The sequence below is a fragment of the Polyodon spathula genome, chromosome 2 (genome assembly GCF_017654505.1).
Source record: "Polyodon spathula isolate WHYD16114869_AA chromosome 2, ASM1765450v1, whole genome shotgun sequence".
Classification (NCBI taxonomy): Eukaryota; Metazoa; Chordata; class Actinopteri; order Acipenseriformes; family Polyodontidae; genus Polyodon; species Polyodon spathula.
The window spans coordinates 94,378,536-94,406,296 of NC_054535.1; the positions used below are offsets into that span (position 1 = coordinate 94,378,536).

At 38.0% G+C, this 27,761-nt stretch overlaps 1 protein-coding gene across 1 annotated transcript in view; it reads left to right on the forward strand.

The window, feature by feature from the left end:
• The first annotated feature begins 1,752 nt into the window (after positions 1 to 1,752).
• LOC121304135 (malignant fibrous histiocytoma-amplified sequence 1 homolog) overlaps positions 1,753 to 27,761 on the forward strand; it is a 42,304-nt gene continuing 16,295 nt past the window's right edge. Inside the window, exon 1 of the mRNA XM_041235103.1 lies at positions 1,753 to 5,035. Coding sequence (XP_041091037.1) covers positions 2,158 to 5,035 — 2,878 coding nt within the window. The 5' untranslated portion in view covers positions 1,753 to 2,157. The remainder of the gene's footprint in view (positions 5,036 to 27,761) is intronic.

Below are 27,761 nucleotides of genomic sequence, written 5' to 3' on the forward strand. Positions count from 1 at the left end.
GCTGCTTCTGAGTGCATCACACCAAAAGAAAAAGGTCTCTGAGACAATGAAAACGTTATTCATATACCATAGAAAACACATACGGGGTATACACATATTACTTGATACATCTGTGACATTATAATTCTGGTACATTCTTGTTTTTTTTTTGTTTGTTTGTTTTAAATAAGATGTATTCATTTTATTGGTTTACGTTTTTATTTTCCCTTCTTCAGCTGTGTAGAAAGAAAAGTAAACACAGTGCAGTGTAAACTTGTTATTGTTTAAAAAAAATTATGTTGTTGGTGGCACGATTATTTCACACAATGTTCATTCCAAGGGGTTCCGAGTTCCCAGTTTGAAGATAAACTCGCGTTCCCTTTGTTTCCGAGCAGCATTTGTTCCATAGCGCTGACTGATCCCACAGATGGTGAGGATCTTCAGCAGTGTGATTATCACGGGTGAAATCAGGCTGCTGCAAATGCAGTGGTGGTGGTTCGAATGCTTCGTGAATATTCCACAAAGCGGTCTGCTAAACGGTCCCCCAGTGTACAGTTTGTTGCATTTCTTGCAGATAATGCAGTGTACTATTTCTCAAGGTGCATGTAAAAGGTTAATGGATTAAATGATGATTTTCTGCCTCCGACCTCAGTGTTTGTGTTAATGTATTTGCAGGTAGTACCCCTCTGTATTTGATATAAAGCAAATATAACGTTCATATTAGAAATGCAGTATTTAGCTTCCGTGATGCATCTTAAACATTGGGAACAGGGAATCAAGTCACTGCAAGCCTAATCTGGGTGTGAGAAATAATCATCACGATGTGTCGGAACACATGCTGTTGGAAACAAAGAGGACGTGAGATTATCTGCAGACTAGGAATTTTGTAACCTTTTGGAATGAACATTCTATTCTGACATAAGCATGACATCATCCACAAAGTATTTATTTTTTTTTCTACACAACTGAAAGGCTGTTGTCAGAAACGCCCTGAAATAAATGACAAAAAATTAAAAAAAATGTAAACATGCAAAAAAAAAAAGGTTTCATGTTTTATTTATGTTTGTGCACTGCATATATATATATATATATATATATAATATATATATATATATATATATATATATATATATATGAAACATTAAAAAAAAGAAAAAAAATATTTATTTGTAATGCTGTGTATCCCATTTTCCCCCACTGGTCATTCAGGTAAACCAGCGCAAACACGTGTTTTTAAAATATCATGTGCGACTATCTTTTACTTCATTTCGACAGTAAGATCTGAATATTTTGCTTTGACGCTTGTATAACATCATTGGAAGGGAAGCTTTTGACAAGATACTCCAATAGACAGTTGCTAATCAATGAGAAGTTAAGGGTAGGCTACACAAACACTGCCTATAGTAAGTAGTGCTATGCAATTGAACTGGTACTTTTATTGTCATGAAATATCTTTATTTTTTTAAGTGATATTTTTATTGTCGTGAAATACCTTTTTTTGGGAATGAATAGAAATATTAAAAATAATAACCACCAAATGGAAAGAGCACAATTTCGATTTAGATAGATAGATATATAGATAAAACGCACTTTGTATATAAACAGGTACTTAAAATGCATATTAGAATGAAACTATCCCCTCAGCGAACAACACAAGTTCAACGCTTCACTCCTCGCTGCCTGTGCGGTCTCTCCTCCTGGACGGTGGGCAGGACAGTCTGACGCGCTGGACTAGGCGGTTCTGCAGTTTCAGTCTCTCAGACACAGCGCAACTACAGCAGCACAGACGCAGCACCATAAGCCAGGGAGGAAAAGACTCTGCCGTTTATTGCTGTTTGTTCATTATAAAAACACGCCCATAACAAAGCGGTCAAGATGCCCTGATACCGGGTGAAGCGCTTGCGTTCCCGGGCGACTAATCTGGCGTATGTGTGTAGTGGAATATTTATTGTATTAGTAACGCTCATTCATTGTGGGGCTGCTGTTTTTTTGCTGTACTCGATGGCGCAGAATGTGCAGAAACCACCGCTGCTGTCTTGTTTTCGTTTAGTAGAACTGAATCGCCTATCTTTGACTCACAATGCCTTTGTAATGATGACGGTGATGCAGAAAACGCGAGCTGTGAAGGAAAGGGGGCAAATAACCATGCTACCCGGAGAATAATAAATACTGCTCCCAATGAAAACAGAGGCGGGGTCTAACCGAACCATGGATGGAAAGGAGAATAAACTGAAAACAGCCAGGTTGTGGAGAGATGCTGCGCTGCGCTCCAGAAAGCTGAGAAGCAACCTACGCCACCTGACCCTCAGTACCAATAACAACCAGAAGATTACTCTGCCCGAGAACATCAACGAGATAGAGGCTCTAAACCTGGGAAACAACTCTCTACAGGAGCTGCCCGAGGGGCTGGGAGCCGCCCTGATCAACCTGCACATTCTTATATTGAGGAGGAATAAATTCGCCAGCATCCCGCTGTCAGTTTTCGAGCTCGGGCACTTGACGGAGCTGGACCTGAGCCATAATTGCTTAGGTAATTTCTCTGAGGAAATAGGATGCTTGAAAAATCTGAAAAAACTGTGCATCAGCCACAACAAACTGATAGCTCTGCCATCACAGATAGGAACTTTACAGGCCTTAGAGGAGCTGGATATTAGTTTTAACGAACTCTGCCAGTTTCCTCGTTCTTTTGGTCAGCTTAAAAAGCTGAGGACGCTGGACGCAGATCACAACAAACTCGCCCAGTTCCCACAGGAGATTCTGTTACTAAGCGATCTGGAGGAGCTGGACTGTTCCGGCAACAAAATAGATTGCTTGCCAACTGGAATAATGACGTTGCAGTCCATAAAAATATTGTGGCTGAGCAGCACTAAAATCTCTGCGTTACCAGAGACCTTCTGTGATTTGAAAAACTTGGAAAGCCTGATGCTGGATAACAATGCTTTGACGGCTTTACCGCAGCCCTTTGGCAAGTTGCAAAGACTGAAAATGATTAACATTTCTTCAAACCACTTTGAAGCTTTCCCTCTTGTTATTCTTGAGCTTGTGGGTTTGGAAGAACTATACCTAAGCAGGAACAAACTGTCATTTATCCCTGAGGAGATAGGCAAGCTCTGTATGCTTGTTAATTTGTGGTTGGACAATAACAAAATAACCTACTTGCCTGACACTGTAGTGGAGCTTGGGAAATTAGAGGAGCTGGTGTTACAGGGTAACCAAATTGCCATCCTTCCTGATAACTTTGGAAAACTCTCCAGAGTTAACATATGGAAAATTAAAGACAATCCTCTGATACAGCCTCCCTATGAGGTTTGTATGAAAGGCATCCCCTACATAGCTGCCTATCAGAAAGAACTAGCACATTCCCAGCCTGCAGTAAAGCCAAGGTTAAAATTGGTTCTAATGGGACTAAAGGATGCTGGGAAAACTAAACTGAGGCAATGCCTCGTTAGTAAGACACAGGATATTCCTGCAGTGCCAGGAAATAAAGGGATAGACGTGACAAACTGGATTGCAGATGTAGAACGGAGTCTTACCTTTATTGTTTATGACTTATCGGGGGATAACAGTTACGATTTGATAAAACCATTTTTTCTTTCACCTGGTGCTTTGTACATACTGGTAGTCAACTTAAAGGCATACATGTCTAAACATTTTTATACCTATGTGGGTTATTTCCTGCACCTGCTCAGTGCCAAAGTCCCACACGGTGTGGTGTGCATTGTGGGGACCCACATGGATTTGTGCAATGAGATGGAAATAGAAGAAAAATGTCTGGACATCCACCGCCAAATAGCGCTTCAGGAGACAAGGGACATTAAGTTCTTGGAAGGTCTGGCACACAAGGTGGACCGAGCTCTGGGCCAGGACTATGATGTGAGGACCTCCAGCCCCAATGCACTCTTTTATGGGGTCTCAGATAAAAACTTGCGACGCAAGAAAGCTCAGCTGCAGTACCTGCTCAACAACCGGCTTCAGATCCTATCCCCTGTCTTCTGTGTGAGCTGTGCCAAGGACCTCAGAAACACCCAGCGGCTGAAAGAGAAGCTCATGTCAGTGGCCGAGCACCAGGAGATTTTCCCCAACCTTCACCGCGTCCTTCCAAAGTCCTGGCAGATGCTGGAGGAGCTGCATTTCAAGCCCCAGGAGCTCTGGGTGTCCTGGTGGGATTCGGCCCGACTGGGGCTGCAGGCAGGTCTGACTGAGGACCGTCTTCAAAGTGCGCTGTCTTACCTACATGAGAGCGGCAAGCTCCTCTACTTTGAGGACAGCTTGACCCTCAAAGAATATGTCTTCCACAACCTGTCCAAGCTTATTGATGTCCTCAATGTCTTCTTTCAGCGGGATGCTACCATGCTGCTGCAGAAGCTGCAGATTGATGACGACATGGACCAGCTGAGAGCTACACAGCTCCACCACTATGTTGAGGGCTTCCTCTTACATGGCCTCCTGCCCTCCCATGTCATCAAGCTTCTCCTCAAGGCCCACATTAAGACACAGCAGGACCTGCATCTTATCCTGGAGCTGCTGGAAAAGATGGGCCTCTGTTATTGCATTAATAAACTAAAATCAAAGCCCCTGAATGGTGCCGCTGTGTGGTACAAGTTTCCCTGGTATGTAAAAAACGAAATGCCCCATGCTGAAGCCTGGATCAATGGGGGCTCCAACATGTCTGGGCACCTTTTTGCAGTAGAGCAGCTCCAAATTGAGTACAACTTCCCGTTCCTCTTCCCTCCAGGCCTCTTTGCCAGGTACAGCGTGCAGATCAATGCCCATGTAGTGCAGCGGTCAGATGGAAAGTTTCAAATATTTGCCTACCGGGGGAAAGTGCCTGTGGTGGTTAGTTACCGGCCATCCCAGAGTGGTCTGCGGGCAGACACCTTGTCCATCGCCAGCCACGCTTCATTGCCAAATATCTGGACTGCTTGGCAAGCCATAATTCCTTTAGTGGAAGAACTGAATGTCCTTCTGCAGGAATGGCCAGGACTGTATTACACTGTGCATGTTCTCTGTTCCAAGTGCCTTAAAAGAGGGTCACCTTACCCACACACCTTTCCAGGTAAGTGCAGTTTTAATTAGACAAATTATGTCTATATTAGTTGTACATGGTCTGTCTTCCTAGGTTATAGGAGGAAAGCTGTTTAAACTTGTCTGACTAAGCTCTCCCAGTGAAAGTCTCTCCATCACTGTTGTGTGTGTGAAGCAAGATTCAAAGACATGCTTTGATTGTCTGGACTGTTTACTCATTAAATACAGTCAGATTATATCAGAAGCACTAATCCACAGCTGTGTTTTTCAAACAACGAACAACATGTTACTTAACTGTTTTTTTGTGTTTATTCAGTTAGTAATTAAAAGAAACAGCAGTTTTAAACAAGTCGCCTAACCGTACCATTCTCTTAACTGTTTAAATCACTTTCAAAGTAAAATTAGTTCAAATGTTAACTCTGACTTCAATTAAGTGAAAGATAAATAGCAGTGCTACAATACCATTAAATAACAAAGAATAACAAAGCAGGGCCATTATTTGAAGGAACTCTAAATGAATCTTAAATATTTAGTATTTGTAATCTGTATTTGTAAAATACCTCTTTGCATTGTTTTCTTATTACAATTAGGCCTGTAGCATATGCTGATGAATCTTTATTATTGCTGTACAAAATAGGTGAGAATGGACTCATTTTGATTTACAGAACCTGCTTTTAAATAACTTCAGGTAATAAGATGTACTCCATATTATCCCAGCTAGGAGAGTTATTTGTCTGAGATCTCTGTCAGGGCACCCCAGTGTGCAGCTCTTCCTTGGAGGTGCTACAGCCCTTACAAGCCATCGTTTTTCTCTCTGTCACAAAAGCAAGTAATCAGCTTGGTAGATAGCATTTGACTTCTTAAGGCTATATGTAGCTCTAACTTTATTGTCAGCTATTTAAAAGATTGTTTTAGGGGAAGAAGGTGAAGAATAAGAATCACAATCATCAATTCTCTGTTGACAAAACAAAGCTGGTCACGCCTGTCATGGAATTGCCATGTAAAACCTTCCATTGAGTTTAGGTCCCTTTCTCCAGCGATGTCCATCCTGTCTCCCGATTAGTTATACATAGGATGTGTCTTAAACATATCTAGGTCTTTGTCTTGCCTTGTTTTATACAATTGACTTTATAATAGAGCTGACAGTAAACCAACATAATGGAAAATAGCTGGTACAGGAAGACAGGTCTGTATTTTCCTATGTAGCACTTACTGTACCGTAACATTTAACAAAATCATTTTTAGGTTCATTTGTTGTATTCAGGATTTCCTGATTTCAATTTAAAAACCTTTTCAATCCATCTTGAATGTCCTTATTCCAGGTTTAATATTTAAAGCTCAGTGAGGATTAATTCATTTTCTGTAGTCTAACCACCTAAATGTATAAAAGGGAATAATCCACAGCATTTGTGGGTAAGTAAGATTTCTCTTCAGAATCAAAAGATGTTCATCAAAAGGTGCAAACTTGTAAAAGCTTTGTAAGTGAATATGGCCCATCACAGTATGTGTGTAAACAAATTGCCCAGCCCCACTGCGCAGTGGGTTAAGTCACTTTAGCTTTTGTAGACTTCGGTGATCTCAGCTGGGTTTAAACCAGCCTAGACAAAAGGCTATACGAATTACTTTGGGGCAGCCAGCCTGCATCCCTGTGTCTGGAGCATTGGGAAGTGCTAACTTGGCAGGAGAAAAAATGTTGCCATGGGGACGCAGGATTCTGTAATTCCTGCTAAAGATAAGACATGCACCGATGGTTTAAAATACTGGATAGAACTAATAATGCATTTCCTTAGCCAAGCCACTAGAAAGAACACCAGTTAAGGAAGACTGCCTCAGAGTACAAACATTAAAATAGAAAGTATGCCTTGAATTAAAGGAAACAGATGATTTATTGATTTGTCATCTCTTTGAGTAAACACTTGTAAGGTTTACATTGGAAATCAGTGGTTGCAGATTGTATTATTGTTGTTCTACCAGTAAATCTATTTCTGCCACCAGAGCAAATAGATTTGATTGTGCTTTTAAATTGCTGCTGGTTCCCCTGCAGGATATGCATTGTCTTGCCCCCTGTTTACAGTAGCAGTGAATTGCCCCTTGGTTTAGGTAATGGTGAATGACAGAGAGGTATTCTCTCTCCACTCATTTCATCAGAAGGGGTGTATACTAGATGCTTTGCATCCATGTTCAATCTTTAATGAACATTTCAACCCCCCCAAAAAAACCTGCTTTGCATACAAATGTATATACACAAATGCATGCAGGACAGTCCCAAATGGTCACACAGAAGTGGTCAGTACAGTAAGCGTTTGAATTTGAGCAATATATTCAGCTATTCCAGGGAGTTAAGGTTGGTGTGTTAAAAGGAAGTAGATGACTTGCCCCATACTTGGCATTGCCATACTTCTTTAATAGTGTAAAATGGCAGATCATTGTACCTGGAGAGCTTTAGCTAAGCCTATTTAAAGGAAAAGTACACTGCATTTATCTTTGAGCAAGTCTGCAGTTATTTAAAGGTTTTTACTCTGTAATTTGTATACCTACAAATAAAACAGTGTCACACTTGCAAGAATGTGTATCTGTATTAATTGCATTTAAATGTTGTGCATAGATTTTTGGATTTTAAGTGCAGCAAATTGATCTTTTGCAGAAGCTTTCGCGTGTACATAACGAGAATGGCTGGTCATCAGAGCTAATTCTGTTGGCTGCCTTCCAGCTGCATTAGGTAGCAGCATTCCAGTCTGTGTGAGTGTGAGTAGTGTAACTGTTAGGCCAGGCTGTGTCTCATGAAGTCAGCCCCTTTAACGATCTTCCCGGCTTAGTTCATGTCTGCAAAATTCCTCTTGGGTTCCTGTCTGATCATATGTCAGAAATATTTCACTTCCTGTTTAGCATATAGTAAACCGAAAGTGTACCCATTCCATATCAAAGAAGAACAGATCCAGATGTTTCTTATAGCAGGTCACAGGAGTAGAGTGACAGGTAGACAGAAGCACTGTGGTATTATAGTACAGTATAAGGGCAGACACGTTTTGTAAGTTTGTAAACTTACTGCCGGTGTAATCAGAAATGTTCAGTTCTGTAAGCAATAAAAAACTAATATTTGACAGTACAAAGTCTGATAGGTGTATATTAAGTGAAGATAGTGACTTTTTGTAGTAACTTAACAACTTTCCTTGACTGTATTAATTGGGCTACCAGAAAGGATGAGGCCAGATACTGTTAACATAATCTGATTAATTTACTAAGAAGTAATACAACATCAATATATAAGGAGTAAAAAAAACTCCCACTCTGCATAATTAGGAGGTACGTTTATTGATCCGTTTTGGGAACAATATAAACCTCGGGGGTGCATTCCATTTACTCTGGTTTCTTCGTAGATTGTGGACTATGGGATTTTTGTGAATGACTCGTGATTTGTGATTTGTGACTCTCAAATGTTTTATTTAGGTAGTTCAGTTAAAATATGCTGCTGCTGGGGAATAATGCAGAGATTGGGGTTTCTGGTAGACAAATAAACCTTTACAATCAATGCTGAATCATGCAGTGCTGTTTTTTTTTTGTTTGGTTTTTTTTAATATGAATCGGCAGTTTAACCCTTTGGTTTTTCAAATACAGTGTGCTTTTCGTTTGGTTCCATTATTGACAGACTGTAACAGGGACAAGTCACGCCACTGGCTTCTTGGGTGCAAGTGGTAGTTTGCTGGAGAGAGCTTGTGAAGTGCTGCCGGTGTTCTGAAAATCTCAGCCTCCCCCTCCAAGTGGACCTCCCATAGAACAGGTTTTCACACCAGCCTAATAAATAGCGCCTCAACTCCAAATGAGCTGCCTAAATAGAACAGTACTAGAAAGCTCAGTTAGAGAAGCAGAAATGACAGCTCCGAATGGGCTACCCTGTGTTTTGACTGAAATATACAGGTTTTAAATACAGAATAAGTGCACTTGCAAATACATACTAGGTACAACAATAATTAAACAAATTACATTGTGCAACAAGTATATAAAGTGCAGTAACTAAAAAAAAAAAGTAGAATGCAATTACCAAAGCATACCAGTACACCTTAATTACAAACACAAAGAAAGAACAAAGCAAAGCCATTCTTCTACCCTTGAGCACACATTTTTCTTCAGCAGAGTTCTGTGTGCATTCAGTTTGTGCCCATACAAAACAACTAAATACTACTACTCATAAATAATAAAATAAATATATAGTTAGAAATACATAAGTTGTGTAACAATATAGGTTTATTTACCATGTTGCTTGATTGCAGGTCAATCATACTGCAGCATGTCATGCAATATTCATCTGTGTTACTTGTGATGAGCAAACAAATTAGACAAACTGAAACATAAAAAAGGATTCTAAAGCCCAAATCATTTTGATCTATATTATAACTAGGGCGTTGAATTTTTTTTATTTTTTGGGGGGTTTTTTTGCATGCTTTTCTTCCCAATTATTTGTTTTATGAGTGTGTGTTTAAGCCAAGAGCATTCAGATGGAACGGTCAATCGTTTCTCTTTGTAAAACAGCATGGAGTAAAGTTGTGTAGTTTTCCCTTATGTTCTGTATAGAATTGTACTTGCAACTCAGCAACAAATTAAAACTTGATTGGACCGGTGTGTGTGTGTACTTATGTTGGAGATTTAAACTGTTGACGACAACTTTATTGTCGACTTTGTTCTTAGGTATTTCTTTATTTCTTTCTAATTAAAACGAGATTTCTACCAGAATAGCTATTCTTTCTTGATTTTTATATATATATATATATATATAAATCCACACAATTATTCATTAAATAATTTAAAAAAGCATTCACGTGAAAATCAGACGCCCTAATTGTTAATAGCCACTTCATTAACAAAGTTTCTTCCTTGATCTGAAAGGATTCGGAGAGGACAGCCATGTCAATATACTATAGCGTACAGACATTACCTTTGCATACCGTACTTATTTCCTGGACTTTGACTGTGAAGTTGTACTGAAAGTCTAGTCTTCTTGAGTAATACAATAGTTATATGTTTTATATTGTTATTCCAAAGTTACCTGAATACTCTGTAATGTTGAATTGACCACAAGTGTTTTACTAATCTTTTGACATCTGTCACACTTAGCTACCTAAAAACATGGTTTGAGATGTTATGCTTAATGTTAATTATTTCTCAAAGCATCCACACTAAACATGTTCTCTGTGATAGTCAAAAATATACGTACGCATTTCACAATATCGACCGTCATTCCTGGCCAGTAATATCTGGATGACAAAGCATTTCTTGTTTTGAAAACTCCACTATGCTCCCCCCATGGGAAAGTAATGGAATCCTTGGATCAGTTCCCGCTATGCTCCCTTGTCCTCACCACTTTCCTTGCTGTTCCCTTTGCAGAATAATACAGCTCTCCATCTATATAATCTGAACAAATGTTTATTTCAGTTTAGTTGGAGCATATGTCATATCAGCTGTTTGTCCCAAGAAATCCCTGAAAACATTATTTTAGAAACGCATGTATTTAAGGCATTCTAAAGCATCACCTAAATCACAATGAACGACCCACATATTTATTTTAATCAAATATGTTAGGGTTACTGAAACTGAAAAAAAAATAACGCAACAACAAAATTCGGTCCACTGGTCTCCAGGTTGGTCCTGGTCCACTGGTCTCCCTCTGGGGTGGTAAAGACTCCATGAGTAAAGCTTTGGAGTGGAGAAATTATTTATTTTTCTATAAGCATTTAAATGGTCCCAGCTGACACTGTAACTTGTCATTTTTATAGCTACAAATAGCATTTTTTTATTTATTTAATACTTTTGCTTTTTTTTTACTGCATAAAACCCGATATCCTGACTATATTTGGAAATTTTTGCTTGATTGTTTTTTTTTTTCATTAAAAATATTTCCTTTTTTTTCAGTATTATCCTAAGCGGAATACTGTAGTATACACAGTGACGATTGCAAATGATTGTATTTTGCTCTACTTTTTTCAATGTACATAAATAAATAGATTAAAACACAAATGAATGATTGTACCTTATTATGGTAGCTCAAATTCTGGAGGTGTGTCATAGCAAGAAATGGACTTTCACATACGTACCCACACGCAGTTTGTGAAGGTAGCCCGTTTGGAGGGGAGGCTCGATTTTCAGAACACCAGCTGTGTTTTGATTACAGGGAATCGCAGACGAGTATTAGATTCAGGCAAAGTTTTGAAAATGGACATTTAATGCTATTCGTAAAACATGAGCTCTCTAAAATTGGTTCATATGACTTAATTCAATATACTAACCTTAATACCTGATTGACTGAGCTGTTGAAAGCAATATTGTAAAGGAAACCAGATTTGATGAAACTATGCATGGGTTATTGACATACCTTTTTACATTTCTCATAATCCTTTTTGATATGAGCTGTGAACACTGGCTTTTGTAAACTTTGCATATTTTTAAATTATATTCACTGACTGAAAATAGTCAGTTATACATTATTAGAGCATTTTTCATTCCAGCCAGCGAAGTAGAACAGTATGCAGCGTCTTTACCCAGTTACTGTTTTGAGAACAAAAGGGGCCAGTTTGTTTAGTAATTGAACCAAAAATAATAACTTTAATTGAAATAATTGGATGAGTTTTCCTTATTTCAATTTGCTTTATTCACATTTTAGGTTTGCTAATAACTGAATAAAGGCTCACAGACATGATTGTTGTTTTGAATGACTGGGTTGCACTACTCTGATATTGATATGACCCATGTTGATAACTAATCCTGACTTGATGTGGTCTACAGAGTTACATCACCTCTAATGTGGTTGTGGTTTTGTCTTATCAGCAACGTTTAGTTCTCAATTAGTTCAGGACAGGACTTCAAGTTATTATTAATTTCTGGGAAGGTGCCGAAGAATTAGCAGCAGAAAACACCCTGTAAGTAAGTGGTTCAGCTTTGTCTCTACAGTGTGTAGAGACTATATCAAATGCCCTTTTTTTCTAACTGTGCAATGTCTGTGCAATACTGTACTTGTGTCCTGCGTCTGTTTAGCTTTTTTAGTTTAGTTTGATTTTTTGGTGTTTATTCTAATAGGCATGTGCTATGCACCAATATGTAGTCTAGCACGTTGGACCAAACAGCTCCAAGTGGAAAACTATGCTGTACAGTGTTTCTCACTAAACGGTATTTTAAAATGAAAAAAGTCCAACAACCAGCGTTCAATTGTTAACCATCTTCAGTGAATGACCTGCAAGAATTTTGCCATAGAAACGGGACAGATTTCATTTGTTAGTGTTTCAGCAGTTATTTAAGCCTTAAACTGTCCTAAACTCCAAAACATGTGCCATCAGCCATCCACTTTCAAGCCATTACAGAACTACAACGTGGGAGGACCACGCAGTTCTGAATTGCCCACAGGCAGGTCTGCAGCCGACCTAAACTCTCTCTAATTGGCCAATTCTGCACCGCCCCCTGGGAACTCCAAGCCACAGTTGACAGTGCCATAGCCTGGATTCAAACTGGCGATCTCCAAGCTATAGGTTGCATCCTGCACTCCGGGCAGTGTCTTTACTGGACGCGCCGTTCAGGAGCCGAAACCATTGTTATATTAAGCACAAGGCTTTCTCAATGATTGAATAGTACAGTAATACTCCCACCAAATAAGGTCAGCAGAAACTCTGTTAATTCAAACGAGACCCAGGAGTCATGGACTGGCCAAACTATGGCAATCAAACAGTCTTGTGGCTTTTGAAAGATTCTCAAAATAAATTGGGTTGCACATGTGCTTTTTCATTTGAATAAAACAGTTCTGAAACTTTAAGTAAGCTGTCGTGTTCCATAAAGTTTTAGGACACCCAGAAGTCACTCCTACAACAAACGTTCATCTTTTTTGGTTAATCTGAAAGCATGATTCCATACTGTAGTAGTATTTAGGAAAGCTCTCAGCCCAAATTACAGCTTTTTTTTTTCTACGTCCCACACAGTTCAAGCAAATTATACGGTTCCCTTGCAGACAAAATATACTGCACAAAAATAGAGTGTATATGATTGTTTTTTCTACTTGATTCTTAACCAGACAAACTCGTTTGATGGACTAGACTATTTGGATTTTTTTTTTTTTTCTGATGGTCTAGCTATATAGTATTCTTAAAATTTTCCAACAAACCATACGTCCTGCAGGCAGTGTATAAGCCATCTTGTTCAACTGAAGTAACTATGAAAATATCAGTGCATTTCTTAAATTATTTAGGCATATCGTTATTAATATTTGATTTACGATACCAACAGTTATATAAAAGTTTTGTTTACTTTTATATGCAGATTTGACTTGACATGGTTTCAGAATTCTTTTTTCTGTTGACCCATATTTTTAAGGTGTTCCACACAAGGTGGTTTATACTTGTATCTTGCTTCTAATTGAGTTTCTCCGAGTCGTGTTCCATTAGATTTAAATTAGGACTGGGTATGTGATTCCTCCACTGGACTTCTTGAGTGTTTGTTAGTATATATTTACCTAATTATAACTGATAAAAAGGTAATAAAATAGAAACCATTAACATTAACCATTAAGTGCTTTTTTAACCCCACAATGATATGATTGACTTTGAGTTGATAATCCCTAAGCAAGGATCAGGTAACTGCTGAACATTTCTATCTGAACTTTTTTGAACTAAAACTACACAGCATGTGTTATTAAGCTAGTTATTAATAGTATATTAAAAAAAAAAAAGAAAACATTAATGAGGGCTACCACACATTGGCTCGTACTAAGTTCACTTTTTAACTTCAGTTAGTCAGGCATGCTGTAAGGTAAACCATTAGGAAACTGAATATTTGGTTTTTGGATCTCAGCCACACAAGAAGGTTTAAAGAGAGGTCAGCAGTATGTTTCAGCAAATAAGCAAACTGGTGTAAAAAGAAATATCTAAAGGAAAAATAAAATAAATATACACACTTGTGAAAAAGCCACTTCAACTCATGCACACACACACACACTTTTCTTTTTTTTTTTTTTCAAGATGACACAGCAAACAAATATGATTCCGTGCATGAGTTGAAGTATTCTAAAAAGTGCAGTTTTTGGAATACAATTTTGCTTTCACCTGACTTTTGACATCAGAATTACCCAATTAATTCATTTTTAGAAATTGTACAAAATGGTACATTCAAACTATATGTACAGTAAATGTACATTAAGTACATGCACATTGGTGTACCTATTAGCAATTCCCACATACCTTTCAATATCCCTTCAGTTTCCACATGACACTCTCTCTGGACAGCAATGAAAAAAGCCAGACATCTAAAGGGTTAATGATGTAAACAAGCCGTAGTGTGCAGCATGGACTCTTTGACATACAGCCCTTTTAAACCCTGATTGATGAGCTTGTTTATTGGGCTGTTTAAACACTACATATAGCAACCAACATTAGAGTGCAGCCTTTCAAACTTAACAGCATCTGTAGTTTTTTTCCCAACTGTTCTGCACCCACAGCCTTGACAGAAATCAACAGAGACAATTACAGGGTGGTTTAGAATGGAGGATTAATGCACTGGGCTGAACTGGGGCACTGAAACTGGGGGGCGTAAAAAGCACAGTGCTGCCGTGTTAACATGTTTACATTTAGATTAAACTGGATGAAATTGGGTTTTCTGTTCACACATTATCAGAAAATGTATTTCTACTGCTGAATTATTATTTTAAAAAAGGATTATTATAGGGAAACTGTAACTCCAGCCCATTTGTAAACGTGAAAATCCAGTCTATATTAGTGGAAAGTGACTGATAATACAATTAGGGACAAACTGTATTTTAAATCAAAGACACATGTTCTTGAAATAAATAACACACTAATAGTATACAAATAGCTAATAAGCAATGTAGTTGCTGTAAAATTATAGCCCTTTCCTAATAGTTATATACTGTGTAACAGACTAGGGGGAGGATGAGAGTTTAATGTAGTCCAGGAGGGCTTGAGGAACTACATTCCCCAGAATGCCATGGGAGGAAGCCAGGATAAGGTCCTCCAGGCTCTGATTAGTAATTAGTCACCAGGCATGTAATAAAAAAAAATGTTTGTTCTATGCAGTCTCGTCTGCATTAAGCGAGGCGGTCACAGTGAAGAAACCTGTGTGGTTTAAAAAGGAAGTGTGTGAACCTTTTTCTGTGTGTTTAAAAACTGTTTTGTTTTACTTGATAAACGGCTGAGCCACCTGATTTCAGACAGAACTGGAAACTACGACTTTAGTTAGCACTCCAAAACAGAGTTAGGTTTTGTTTTGCACATTTCTTATTATAGACCCAGACACAGAATTGCAGGTTTAAACACTGGCATGCACTTTTTATTATTTACAATAACAGAAAACAAAAACAAAACCTAACTCTGTTTTGGAGCGCTAACTAAATTTGTTGGTTCCAGTTCTGTCTAAAATCGGGCGGGCAGGTAAGCAGTTTACTGATTTAAAAAAAAAAAAAAAATGTACTGCCCCGAATAAACATTTTCTTTAATTATCGCAGGCAGGTGACTTTCATTACTAATCAGAGCCTGATGGACCCCATCCTGGCTTCCTCCTCCTATTCCTCCATTCTGGGTAATGTAGTCCCTCAGGCCCTCCTGGACTACATTTTCTGTTACAACAGTTAAATTATTTTATTCCTGTCTGAAAATGTGCATTTGCCTTTGCACTGGCTTCAAATTAAGTTTTGAATGATGAGTTACTTACCTTTTCACTATGCGATAAGCTGTGGCTTTCTTTTATAACCTTTGTTTTTAACTGTAACGGTGCTTCTAGATTCTCTTCAGGTTAATAAGGTATACTGGTATTTCTATGCTATCCCACCGTTCAATAGCGCTTTTTGAACTTTCCTCTAAGTGCAGTGATACTTAAAAAATGTCTGTGCATTGTCCTCCCTACATGTATTTCACTATGTTTTGACCTCCAACCTAATATTTTCATTTCCTAGTAGTGGACAGAAAAGGAAATTGCAGACAGCTGAGTTAACAAAGACGCATGCAAACTCCTCCAAACCAGTTCAGTGAATATGAAAAAAGGGGTTTTATTTTCAATAGTGTGTTTGCTGTGGTGCTGACTGTTTTAAGCATTAAGCAAAATACTTCACAGATCACCTCTAGGATTGTGTTACCATTTACAGTCAGGATTTTTTTTTGTATCTGAATCTGATTAAGTTGAATTTATCTGGAGAAACTATAATCAGCAGGCCAGCCATTACAGTTTACTGACCTCCACATTTGAATGCCGACGTCAGACTGCAACTAAATGCTGCAGGGAACACATTACTGTATGCAGATTGGCATTAGTTAAACATTACACAGTTTAGTACTGTTGCTGCTCCTTAAGTTCTTCCACTTTGAAAAGTAACTGCTTCGGTTTATGTCGACAGCGGTGAGGGATCTGGATTAGGAAAGGAAGAAGTAATTCACTTGCTTGACTGTGGCTCAAATATATCTTTTTAATTGGTACACATCTACTCAGTGGTTATTTTTTCATCTTTGTGCTAGAGTTATTCAATATGTGTAGATGGATTGAAAAGTCTTAAGCTCTGTGTATCAGAAACAGAATGAATGACTTGGACTGAAGAAGGCAGTAACATAAAAGAATGAGAAACGTAACAAGCCTTGTCCCCTGCCAGCACACTGATTCTGTGGTACATGGCATTTGGTTTGGGGTATTTTAACTTGTTTGCTATGCAAATGTTCTTGAAATGCAAACCTATCTAGGGATGATGGAATTATTTCTTGAATGCTGTCAGTTGGTATCAACATGTAACCAGATAATGGGGTTTGTTTGGGTCCTGTACAATAATGTCTAGGTAGAGTACAGAAATGCCATATGATAGGCACATTGCTGGAGCAACTTGGAAGTACAGGGATCCATCCTTGAATTAAATACTTTAAAGTGCAGTTGAAACAGCCACATAATGTGCACCGTGAGTCGGGACAGTCCTATAAAGACATGCAGCAACTGCAGAGATACTTTTACTCGTGTGGCTAGATGCAACTAGTAAGTATTTGACTTGCATTATAACTGTTCCTTTGGGTGGAAAATAATGGGCTTACTGTAGCAATAGTATTGAAGATAATGATTCATTTTGACTAAATCTTCAGACCTGCAGTCCAGTGTAGTCGAGATGGATTCAATCTGAAATGTTTCCTATATTCTCCTGTGCTTTTAGAAGCTGGTTATGATGCATGTGGTACAACTTACTGAAGGAGTTTTTTGCTAAAGCTGGTTACATGTTTACATAATCCTTATTGACAGATGATTTACTTTTATTGTACTTATGACATCAGGCAGCTGGGCTCTCGTGATCAGTTGAAATTACTGTTCAACCTATTTAATTGGTCTGTGCGCTTAATGTGGCTCTCTGCATGTTTGTTCAAACATCCTGATTGGTCTATTGCTGTTACTATCAGCCTACATCAGTAAACAACAGTGGCGACAGTACAATTGCTATGCTGTCATTGTGTATTCCCAGAGCAGTGTCAAAATTCCTGTCAGACCCACTGTATTGTTCTGTAAAACAGTATTAGGAAATAAAACCACAATCAAGTGATACAAAATATAGACACAGTTTTGGATGTAGTGGAAAAAGCCAATGGGTCTCCTATTAGCCTTGTATCAAGACACGTATAAGCAGATTTTTTAACACGCCAAGCGCTACGTTTGATCACTCCATCACTGACTAAATGACGTCAGGATTCATGTCAGTATCAGAGAAAATTTTGCACCAAGACATCTATTACTCCAGGGAATTAAACATGGTCTCTAGATATTTTACAATTTTGGACAACAGGTTCACAAGAAAATTCTATTTCCTTATAAAATTAGCAATGCTGTCGGAAAACACTTTTGCTGGGTCTCCATAAAGATCTGTTTGACAGTTTAATCTTCTCGAACTCCGCAGTGACTACTCAATTTGCCTGTACAGTATGCAATTTTGGTCCTTTGCCAATAAAGGGAAAATCAGACTTCTGCCCTTTTTTTTGCCAGCTTTTTAAACTAGTTTTAGATATTTTGTTCACTGCAGACAACTTTTTTTGCAAAGTGTGCTTTAAAATAATATTGATTAAACTAATAGAGGGCTGCTTTGCATTAGTACCCTGAGGCAGGAGACTCCAACTCTATGAAACTATCAACTCAGCAACATTTTGGTAAAGTCTGTCGGACAGACTGGATGTCGAGGAGACACTTCTAGGATGAAATCTAGTGCCTATATCATAGTTCCAGGAATGATTGTAGCTGGCACAACAATTCCATAAATGTTACCTGTGATACACATTCATTCATTATATAGGTCTCAAATGTGCAGTTTTGAATTTAGAACGTGGCACTAGATTGAAGCCAATTTTCAGTTTGCTAGCCTTGCCTTTCGGGAAGTCTGTTCTTGCATTACTTCCTTGGTCATTTCACCCCAGAGGTGTCTTTGGGGTCAAAACATCTTAGTAGCTGCAAAGCCTGTCAGAAAGCATCTGGTTGGTCACTGACAGAAAAGAAGGCCCTAAAGGGACAGGGACAGTATCACTCTCCTGGTGAAATAACCCAGGAAGTACAAGGCAGTCTAAAAGCATGGCTTACAAACAGTCTTTCTTTAACCTGGTTTACTAAAAACATGTTTTATGTGTGTGGCAGACAACTATTTTGTTAGCTTCAAACATGTCAACTGGTTGATTTAATGGAATTACTTCGGTTCCAATAAAAAATCCCCACAGCATCCATAGACCCTCGCCCACATGTTCCCATTTTCCATTGTAACGATAAGGCATAGCTTATTTAATTAAAACTTTATGTAATAATTCCTGTTTCATATTTTCATGTTTGTTTACCTATGCTTGAACATGCATTCACTTGCCATAATATGGTGGACAGGTTGTAGTAGGGACATGGTGGTTCAACGTGACAAGTTTGCAAGGTGGTTAAACTGTTCTGGAGGGATATGTTGTTTAATGATTACAACATAACCACACCACACAATTACAATGAGCTTGAGATTTTTGACTGTAGCTGGTGTGTAACTTCAGACTGAAGTCAGGTAATCCATGCCAGATGTTGGCAGCAGCTTTCCCCTTGGTTTTGTTTCCATGTTGTGTTCCTGTTGGTTCTCTGGTTTCCATGGAAGATATGGATCTTTCAGCGTCATCTGTTTTTTTTCACACTCATTTTCATAAGCCTGTTTCTGTTTACTGAAGAGCTGAAAAAAGGTCATAAAAAATAAACTAGCACTTTTCAGGGTAGCACAATACTAACAGCCATGTCTATAAGTTATTAATCCAGTTTATATACATTTATTGTAAAGTGACTCAACAGCATATTTTAATTTAAGCAGCGTAATGAAAAATGAATTGAGCTAAGTTCCTCTGACAATGCAGATGTTTTTTTTTTTTTAATTCCCGGTAATGCACATTGGAAAGCACCAGAAAGACTGACATCACTGTGTTTCCTGGCTGCCATTAATCCTGAAACTAAAAATGCTTAGTCTTGGTAATGGTCTTGGTAATGGTCTAAAAAAAGTGGCATGTGGGTTACAGTTATATTTACAGAAAGAGCGTCATTATCTTCACAGGTGCTGCCAACACCTCTGTTTGGTCTGTGAAGCACCAAATCTTCAAAACGTTTTGCCCTGACTACTAAACAAAAACTTCCCCTTGCAGTGCTAGAATTTGGTGTGTAACACAGTACATTTAATACATAGTACTGGTATTGAATTTACCCAAGGGAAACTTTGCAGTAAGTCTGGATATTAAAAGAAAATATCTGCAGTTCTAATGATCCTTTGATCTGAAAGCTACTTCAGTGCATTGTACAGTATATTCCAGTTCCTTTTACTGGTTCATTGCTGAGCTAGCTAAGGTCATCAGGAAGTAAGACCATTAGTGATCTTCAACAGCTCAGCTTTCCTTTCTGAAACTGATTTACCTGTAAGTCATGTCACAGGGCAGAACTTGTGCTGCCTGCGAACAGGTGGTGGTTGGGTGAGTCAGGATGTGACAGTCACATCCAGGTTTCATTTTATGAGTGATTTGCTACTTTGGCAGCAATGTTTGACTAGATTTATGTGAAATAATAAAATGTAACGTTTTCACATTATACTTTTGATTGCAGAATAGTGCCTTTTAAAAAAGCAATATTATTTTGCACTGTGCAGATTGGCTGGGTCTCTCTCTCTCTCTCTCTCTCTCTCTCTCTCTCTCTCTCTCTCTCTCTCTCTCTCTCGCTCTCTCGCTCGCTCTCTCTCGCTCTTTTTGCTTGTGTGCCAGTGTGTTGGATGTCTTTACTGTAAATCTTCAGAATTAGCCTCAGTGTATTGCTGTTTCTGATTTTTGCTAAAAGTGCTCTAATAAGATTAGAGACATCCAAGTGATGTCATCAGATCGGTCAGTCATCGGTCAAAATGATCAAATAAACCAAATGGTATATAATGACCGGTTTCACTATTATCTTGCGTGGGTTCTCTATTACTCACTCACTGTTGCCAGTAATACTAAACAAAGGCACTTTATAGTCCAAGCCAGGTGCTTCAAAAACAAAACCATGATACAACTGGAGACACTTTATATGTTGTCAAAGTCCATCCTTTAATGTGTTTAGTAAGCAGGATCCCATTTAGATCCCTGTGTGTGCATTTCATTTTATTTCAAGTTTAATTATTGAGTAGTGTTTAAAAACGAGTTGAAAAGGTGCATGCACGCTCGAGACATGAGTGAGGATTATATTGAATTTAAAAACAATAGATTCAGATTGAGGAGGATTGTTCTTAACCGTCTGACGTGTTTCTGGGTATCATGAGATCTCAGCTGGAGGTTTGTGGAATATTATGCTGAGCTCTAATGGCAATCTAAAGGACTGAAGTCACCATGGTGTGATCAAGTTATGTGCAGTAATTTATCTAAGGATATGGCCTGAAACTACAGCAAGCTGGATATAAACTTATGTCAATGTGTATCAGGCACAAGTATACATTCCAGCATTGCACTGATTCCACCACTATCATATCCACATCTCCAGGTGTGTCATTATTGTCCCAGATGATTACAATAAAGGTCCCGGTGAGACTGACAGCCAATCTGGATTAATCCTACTTTTCGTCAGTTTGCTTCAAGCTAGATCATGCAGCGAAATGTTTGAAGTACAGTGGTTGTGTGGAAAAATGGTAGTGGTTGTAGCTGACCTTTTGTTTGTGCTTTAGTTAACTGAACAATTCAATTATTCTCAGTTACAGTGTGCAACTCCGTTTTACAGTGATAAGGAACCTGGAAAAATAGATTTCCACATCCTTGTGGCTTTTTACTGTCCAAATTACTTTAAAGTGAAAATTAGTACAGAATTTGACACACATAAAATAAGAAAAAAAATATTTTTGGATTGTTTGTCAGAGTATTGTTTACAAGATTCCTTGTTTCCCAGAGTAACCCTGGGTTTTTCCAGTAACCTTTTGTCTTTGGCCGGTCAGGAGAGATTGTGACACGACTCACTTATATAGCTGCTCATATTGATCATTTTATTATCATGTACTCAGATAGACCGTTAATATAGTGACACACTCATAAAATATTAACACTTTCCATTTTCAGACAGAGTAGCAGGAACAATTATGTGCTGTTTTCCTTGTGTATGAAAATGTCTCTGTTTAGGGTGGAATTACCAAATAAACAGTTTATCCTGTTTGATGTAGTCAATAACCATGATTCACATTATGAATTTTTATTTGTAAACTATAACTTTATAAATTAACCCAAGGACACATGTGTTTAATTGAACAATACACAGACTGAGGCACTCAACCATTTTCAGGCCAGCCATTGCAATTCAATGTGTTTCTGTCGATGAGAAGGAGGAATCTCAAAATGACCCCATGGAGACAGCAGGGAAGGTTACATACAGCTATTGAATGCTGAGCCACAGTTCTCAGGGTGTGGGCCCCATCTGTGCTGACTAAATCAAGTTGCAGGGTATGTTGTCTGAGGATAATTGGCAGCAGCTAGTTCTATAATGTTAAAGAAAGCAGAAGCTGTGATTTATGAAGTAACCAGTCTGCAGGGGGGGGGGGGGGGGGGGGGGGGGGTTAGAATCTGATCACACCATGTGCTTGTCCTGTTTATACAAAGGAAAAACATAAAGCAGTCTATTCAAATAATCCTAACACGGCGGATCTACATACCACCATCTTTTAGATAATTAATATGGATCTCTGTGTAACAAGGTTATGTTAATTGAACATTTGACAATGTATGGATGCAGGGCAGTCCTATTTTAAAGCTCTAATAAGGGCAGTATTTACCTTCATCTCTGTTTAAATCAATTGAATAGATTCATTACCTATTGTAGAGTAATCTGCATTTAGTAGGGATTTGTACATACCTTAATGGTTCTAGTAAATGTATTTATTGTGCAGTTTGTAAGCCATATTCACAAAACATAAGGAGTAAAAGCCCTTTTTGGTTTATTAAATCAAGTTTACAAAACTTATAAAACTGTTTAACCTACTGACGTGTGTATATAGATAGAGAGAATGATTACAAAGACACTTCAATAAACATTTTTTTTAAAAGGACTCCATACCATTTTAATCCCCTGACTGAGGATTTTTTTTTTTTTTTTTTTTTTTTTTTTAAAAGGAAAAAACAACCAATTTTAATAACAGTTTTCACAGACCCTGATTAACATGACTCTTGGCCTGCCTTTCCTGTGTTAACATTAGGTAGTGTAAGATTGGGGTTAATTGGGGCCTGTGAAACCAGCCATATTACAAATAAGAAGCAACTCAAAACAAGCCCCTACATGTCTGAATTATTTCTGGTCTGGGAACTTGAGTGTGTTTTTCCTTGTGTGCTAATGAAGATTTGAACTTGTGTTGCATCAACAATGTTTATATTCCAGTAAATTACACGTGTTGTATTGATTTGTAAAACACTGCACTACATATTCAATAATAAGATGTAAAGTTCCTCATCATGCATGTATTGATGTATATATGCCTCTCAACTTTCATTATACTGGTATATATTGGTGCATTCGATGTGGCAATTACCATATTATATCTTTTACAGTACTGTTGATAGGTTAATAGGATACTTCATATCATTAATAGTTATATAATATATACTTAACTGTTTAATATCTTATGTGTGTTCTTCATCATATACTGTTGTGTCCGCTGTCATTCAAGTAAAAAAAACTTTTCAACTCCTAGATCTGCTTCCAAATAGATTTCCTTCTGAAGGGAGCTGGGTGAATGATTTTGTGCAGTTGTAATTTGTGCACCCTGCCTAGACATTTACTAATTCAAAGCTACCAAGGGGCAGGAATTACAGTTGCATGCCCCTAGTGGTGAGATGTCATAAAGGATTCAAATGTCATTAAACAGGTAAAACAGAGTATCCCTTGTTAACGACCCTTAATAATTAGTGCGAATGCATTAGGTGCACTACCTTGGGGATACAAGAATATAGGGGCCATTTCTGTTTTGTTCCGCTACAGCCTACTGAATGTAGCTGTAATATACCTGGATGTTTTATTTGTTTTTTGTAGCTATTCTGGGAATAGACTGGAAGTCCTGCCTGTGTGTCACAGAGTGACCCTCGTGAGCCAGGTTTATTTAAGGGTAATTCTTAAGCCGGCAGCCACAGCTGCTATAATTATCATTGGAATTTCCTCTCGGTCTCTGATGTATTACTACAAGGAAGTGCTGTGATCCTAACAGAAGACAGAACTCTGAATTTTAGGTCCACCACTGCCTTGTGCTGTAGTCACTTATCTGCCTACTTCTCATTTCCCGTCAGCTATTGAAAAGGTCAAACAGGATGTAGTATTGTGAATAATATGTGATGTCTCCATTGTAGTATTAAATGAAAGATTTCTTTAAGTTCTCCACTGATTGGGAAGCTGTCTTGTTTTCTTCCTCCCAAAAGCTTCTAATTCACCTTGGGGTTTTTGGGCCAGTTGAGTTCAGAAATGCATATATATATATATATATATATATATATATATATATATATATATATATATATATATATATATATTATATATATAGAAAGTCTCCACTCCCTTGAACTTTGTTCACAATTTGTTTTGTCAGTGCCTCAGAGTTTCATGCATTTAAATGAGGGTTTTTTTCCCACTTATCTACACACCATACTCCACACTGTTAAGGGGAAACAAGTTTTTACTGAGAAATTATATATTACAAATACAAAACTGAAAGATCATAATTGGATAAGTCTCCACCCCCCTGAGTTAATACTTGGTGGAAGCACCTTTGGCAGCAATTACAGCTGTGAGTCTGTTGGGATAGTTCTCTACCAACTTTGCACACTGAGATTTGGAAGTATTTTACCATTCTTGTTTACAAAACTGTTCAAGCTTTGTCAAGTTCCTTGGGGAGCGTTGATGGACAGCAATCTTCAAGTCATGCCACAAATTTTCGATTGGATTTAGGTCTGGGCTCTGACTGGGCCACTCAAGGACATTTACCTTTTTGTTTCTTAGCCACTCCAGTGTAGATTTGGCTGTGTGCTTTGGGTCGTTGTCGTGCTGAAAGGTGAACTTCCGTCCCAGTTTCAGCTTTTTTGCAGAGAGCAGCAGGTTTTCCTCAAGGACTTCTCTGTACAGTCAAACCCATTTACAACGTGCCTGTGATATAACGTAAACACTGATATAAAGAACCAGTATCATGGAACCGAATAAAATCGTATTAAATCCTGTTTAAATTGTCCTTTTAGTACATACTCCTGTTATTACGCACGCACTGCGACGGCACGCAGTGGTCTGTGCTGCGCATATTGCATACTTGTAGGCCTACATCTTTCTGTTTGAACTTGACCTTGCTCTCTATTACTGTAATTTATGCAGTATTATCATGACCTGCGCTAAAGGATTATCAATTTCACTTAAGGACAAACTGTACATTATTGGAGAAATCTTAAATGGACGAAAGCAGTCAGAATTATGTTGTCAAAGAGCTCAAGTTTAAAAAGCAGCAGTCGCTGAGGCAGTCGTCTAAGGCCTTGCCCAAATTAGAGCAAAGAAATTGACAACCAAGTTCAAAACCAATTTAACCTGAACCCTAGAACATCAGTGTTAGAGCGTCCAGATTGCCATAATAAAACAAGGTTAGTTTAACCCAGCTGTTGTTGAAAAAACACTGTGCTGGATGACTGAATCCCATAAGCCACTGTAATGTATACACGCTCTTTCTTTTTTTCCCCCTCGTAAATGTTGTTGTATATTTTCATTGAACACGGGAGCAGAATGGAGGATCTACGAGAAAGTGCCGAAGTAATCAAAAGGGGAATAATTTTTATGGGGGAAAAAATGTTCACGCCATAGTAAATAAATTAGATGGGCATTTGCACAAAGAGAAAAACTGGGGCAGATATCCTTCTTTAATTTAATTAAAAGTAAAAATAAAGACCTTGCTAATAACTCTGTTCTATAACGCTAATGTAGCCAGGGCCTAAAAGACTTCTTAAAATAGCGTACAGGCAATGATTACTGTACTGTACCTGAACTGACAGTTTGTATGGTTATGTTTACTGACTTGTATATTATTTTTATTATCAGTTTTATTATTTCTATAATGTATTATTACTGTACTGTATTTTTTATGAATTAGTTTATTTTACTTTTAAAGGCAATATAGAATTACTGTTTTCAATAATTAAATACAGAATTTTACATACTATAAACTAATGTACAGTAATAGTTACATATTACATTGTTTTATATTGTTTCTTCTGTAATAAATGTTTATACTTTCACGTTGTATATGTACATTAATTAATTAGTACTGTACTATTTTTTAATTTTTGTGCTGATTTGGCGGGTATGTGCATGTATCTGGTTATTACATACCCCGGTTATAACATACTGTTTTTACGGTCCCAAGGCAGTACGTTGTATCAGTTTCACTGTACTTTGCTCCATTCATTCATGATGCTGCCACCACCATGCTTCACAGTAGGGATGGTGTGCTTTGGGTGATGCGCTATGTTGGGTTTGCGCCAAACAACGCTTTGCATGTAGGCCTAAAAGTTCCATTTTAGTTTCGTCAGACCACAAAACTTTTTGTCACATGGCTACAGAATCTCTGAGTGTTTTTTTGCATACTTCAAAAAGGGATTCAAAGTGGGCTTTCTTGAGTAATGACTTCCTTCTTGCCACCCTTCCATACAGGCCAGATTTGTGGAGTGCTTGGTGTATTGTTGTCACATGCACACTTTGACCAGTCTTGGCCATAAAAGCCTGTAACAGTTGCAAAGTTGCCATTGGCCTCTTGGTAGCCTCACTGATCAGTCTCCTTCTTGATCGGTCATTCAGTTTGTAGGGACGGCGTGATCTAGGCAGGGTTTTGGTGGCGCCATACACCTTCCACTTCTTAATAATCGTCTTGACCGTGCTCCAAGGGATATTCAAGGCCTTTTGATATATTTTTTTATACCTATCTCCTGATCTGTGCCTTCCAACAACTTTGTCCCGGAGTTCTTTTGAAAGCTCCTTGGTGCTCGTGGTTGAGTCTTTGCTTTGAAATGCACTACCCAGCAGAGGGAACCTACAGGAACAGCTGAATTTATCCTGAAATCATGTGAATCACAACAATTTAACACATGTGGAGGCCACTAAACTTGGTGTGTGATTTTGAAGGCGATTGGTTACACCTCAGCTAATTTAGGATTGCTATTACAAAGGGGGGTGGACACTTATCCAACCAAGCTATTTCAGTTTTTATTTTTAATTAATTTTCTACAAATTTCTAGAATATTTATTCACTTGGAAGCTGTGGGGTAGGATGTGTAGATAAATGAAAAAAAAAAATAATGCATTTTAATTCCAGGCAACAGTAAATAAGGCAACAAAAAGTGAACATTTTGAAAGGGGCTGTAGACTTTCTGTGATCTTTTTCAGCTGCAAAGGAAATCCTGCAATACAATCCCAGTCATTTTCCCCTCAGTATTATAGACTCAACTGTACCTACATTATTTACTGTTAACTAAGAAGTAGCATGCCTGGATGCCTTCAGTGTTTATTAATCCCACCTCTGAAGCAGGCAGCGCAGTACTGTATAGCATACTTCACAAGCACTTGCCTTTCAACAGAAATGCTGTTCTGTCTTTGATCTATCACAGGAGGACAAAGAACAGCTGTGCCTACATACACAACCCGATCAAAAGTTTCCCTTCAGTATATTCCATACAGTTAATAAGAGTTGTTTAATTCAGCACCTTGTTTTTTTTTTTTTTTTCATTAATCCTCCTTTGTATATATGTTAAAGATTAATCACAAAACTGTTGTTTTTTTCATGACCAGGCACGCTAGCCAATAAACACTTGCAAAAACCAAAATATCAGCAACACAAAGCACAAGCCGTGACAAAAACAAACAAAGAAAAAACATCCAGGATAGAATATAGCAATGCTTATATTAACTAGGCAATACTTCACTGGAATAGCGATAAACAAGGCAAGGGTAAAAAGTTTCAAGGAAAGCTTTAGTTGCAACTACAATCACAGCTATTTATAGTTATAGAAATTGATTAAAGTAAGTGAGTTGTAGTCTTGTGCTTGCTTTACAGTGCAGATGAATCAAGTTCAATTAAAGCTGCTTGGGGATCATCACATGAATCCTGGTGTTTCTACCTTTTCATTAGACACATTTAAGGATCTCTTTGTTAATGTTATTATCATGGTGAAATATATACTTGGAGGCTGTTCTAACTTTCAGAAACAAATCTGTGTGCAAAAGGTTTTGTGTAAGTTATTTGTGAATGGTAT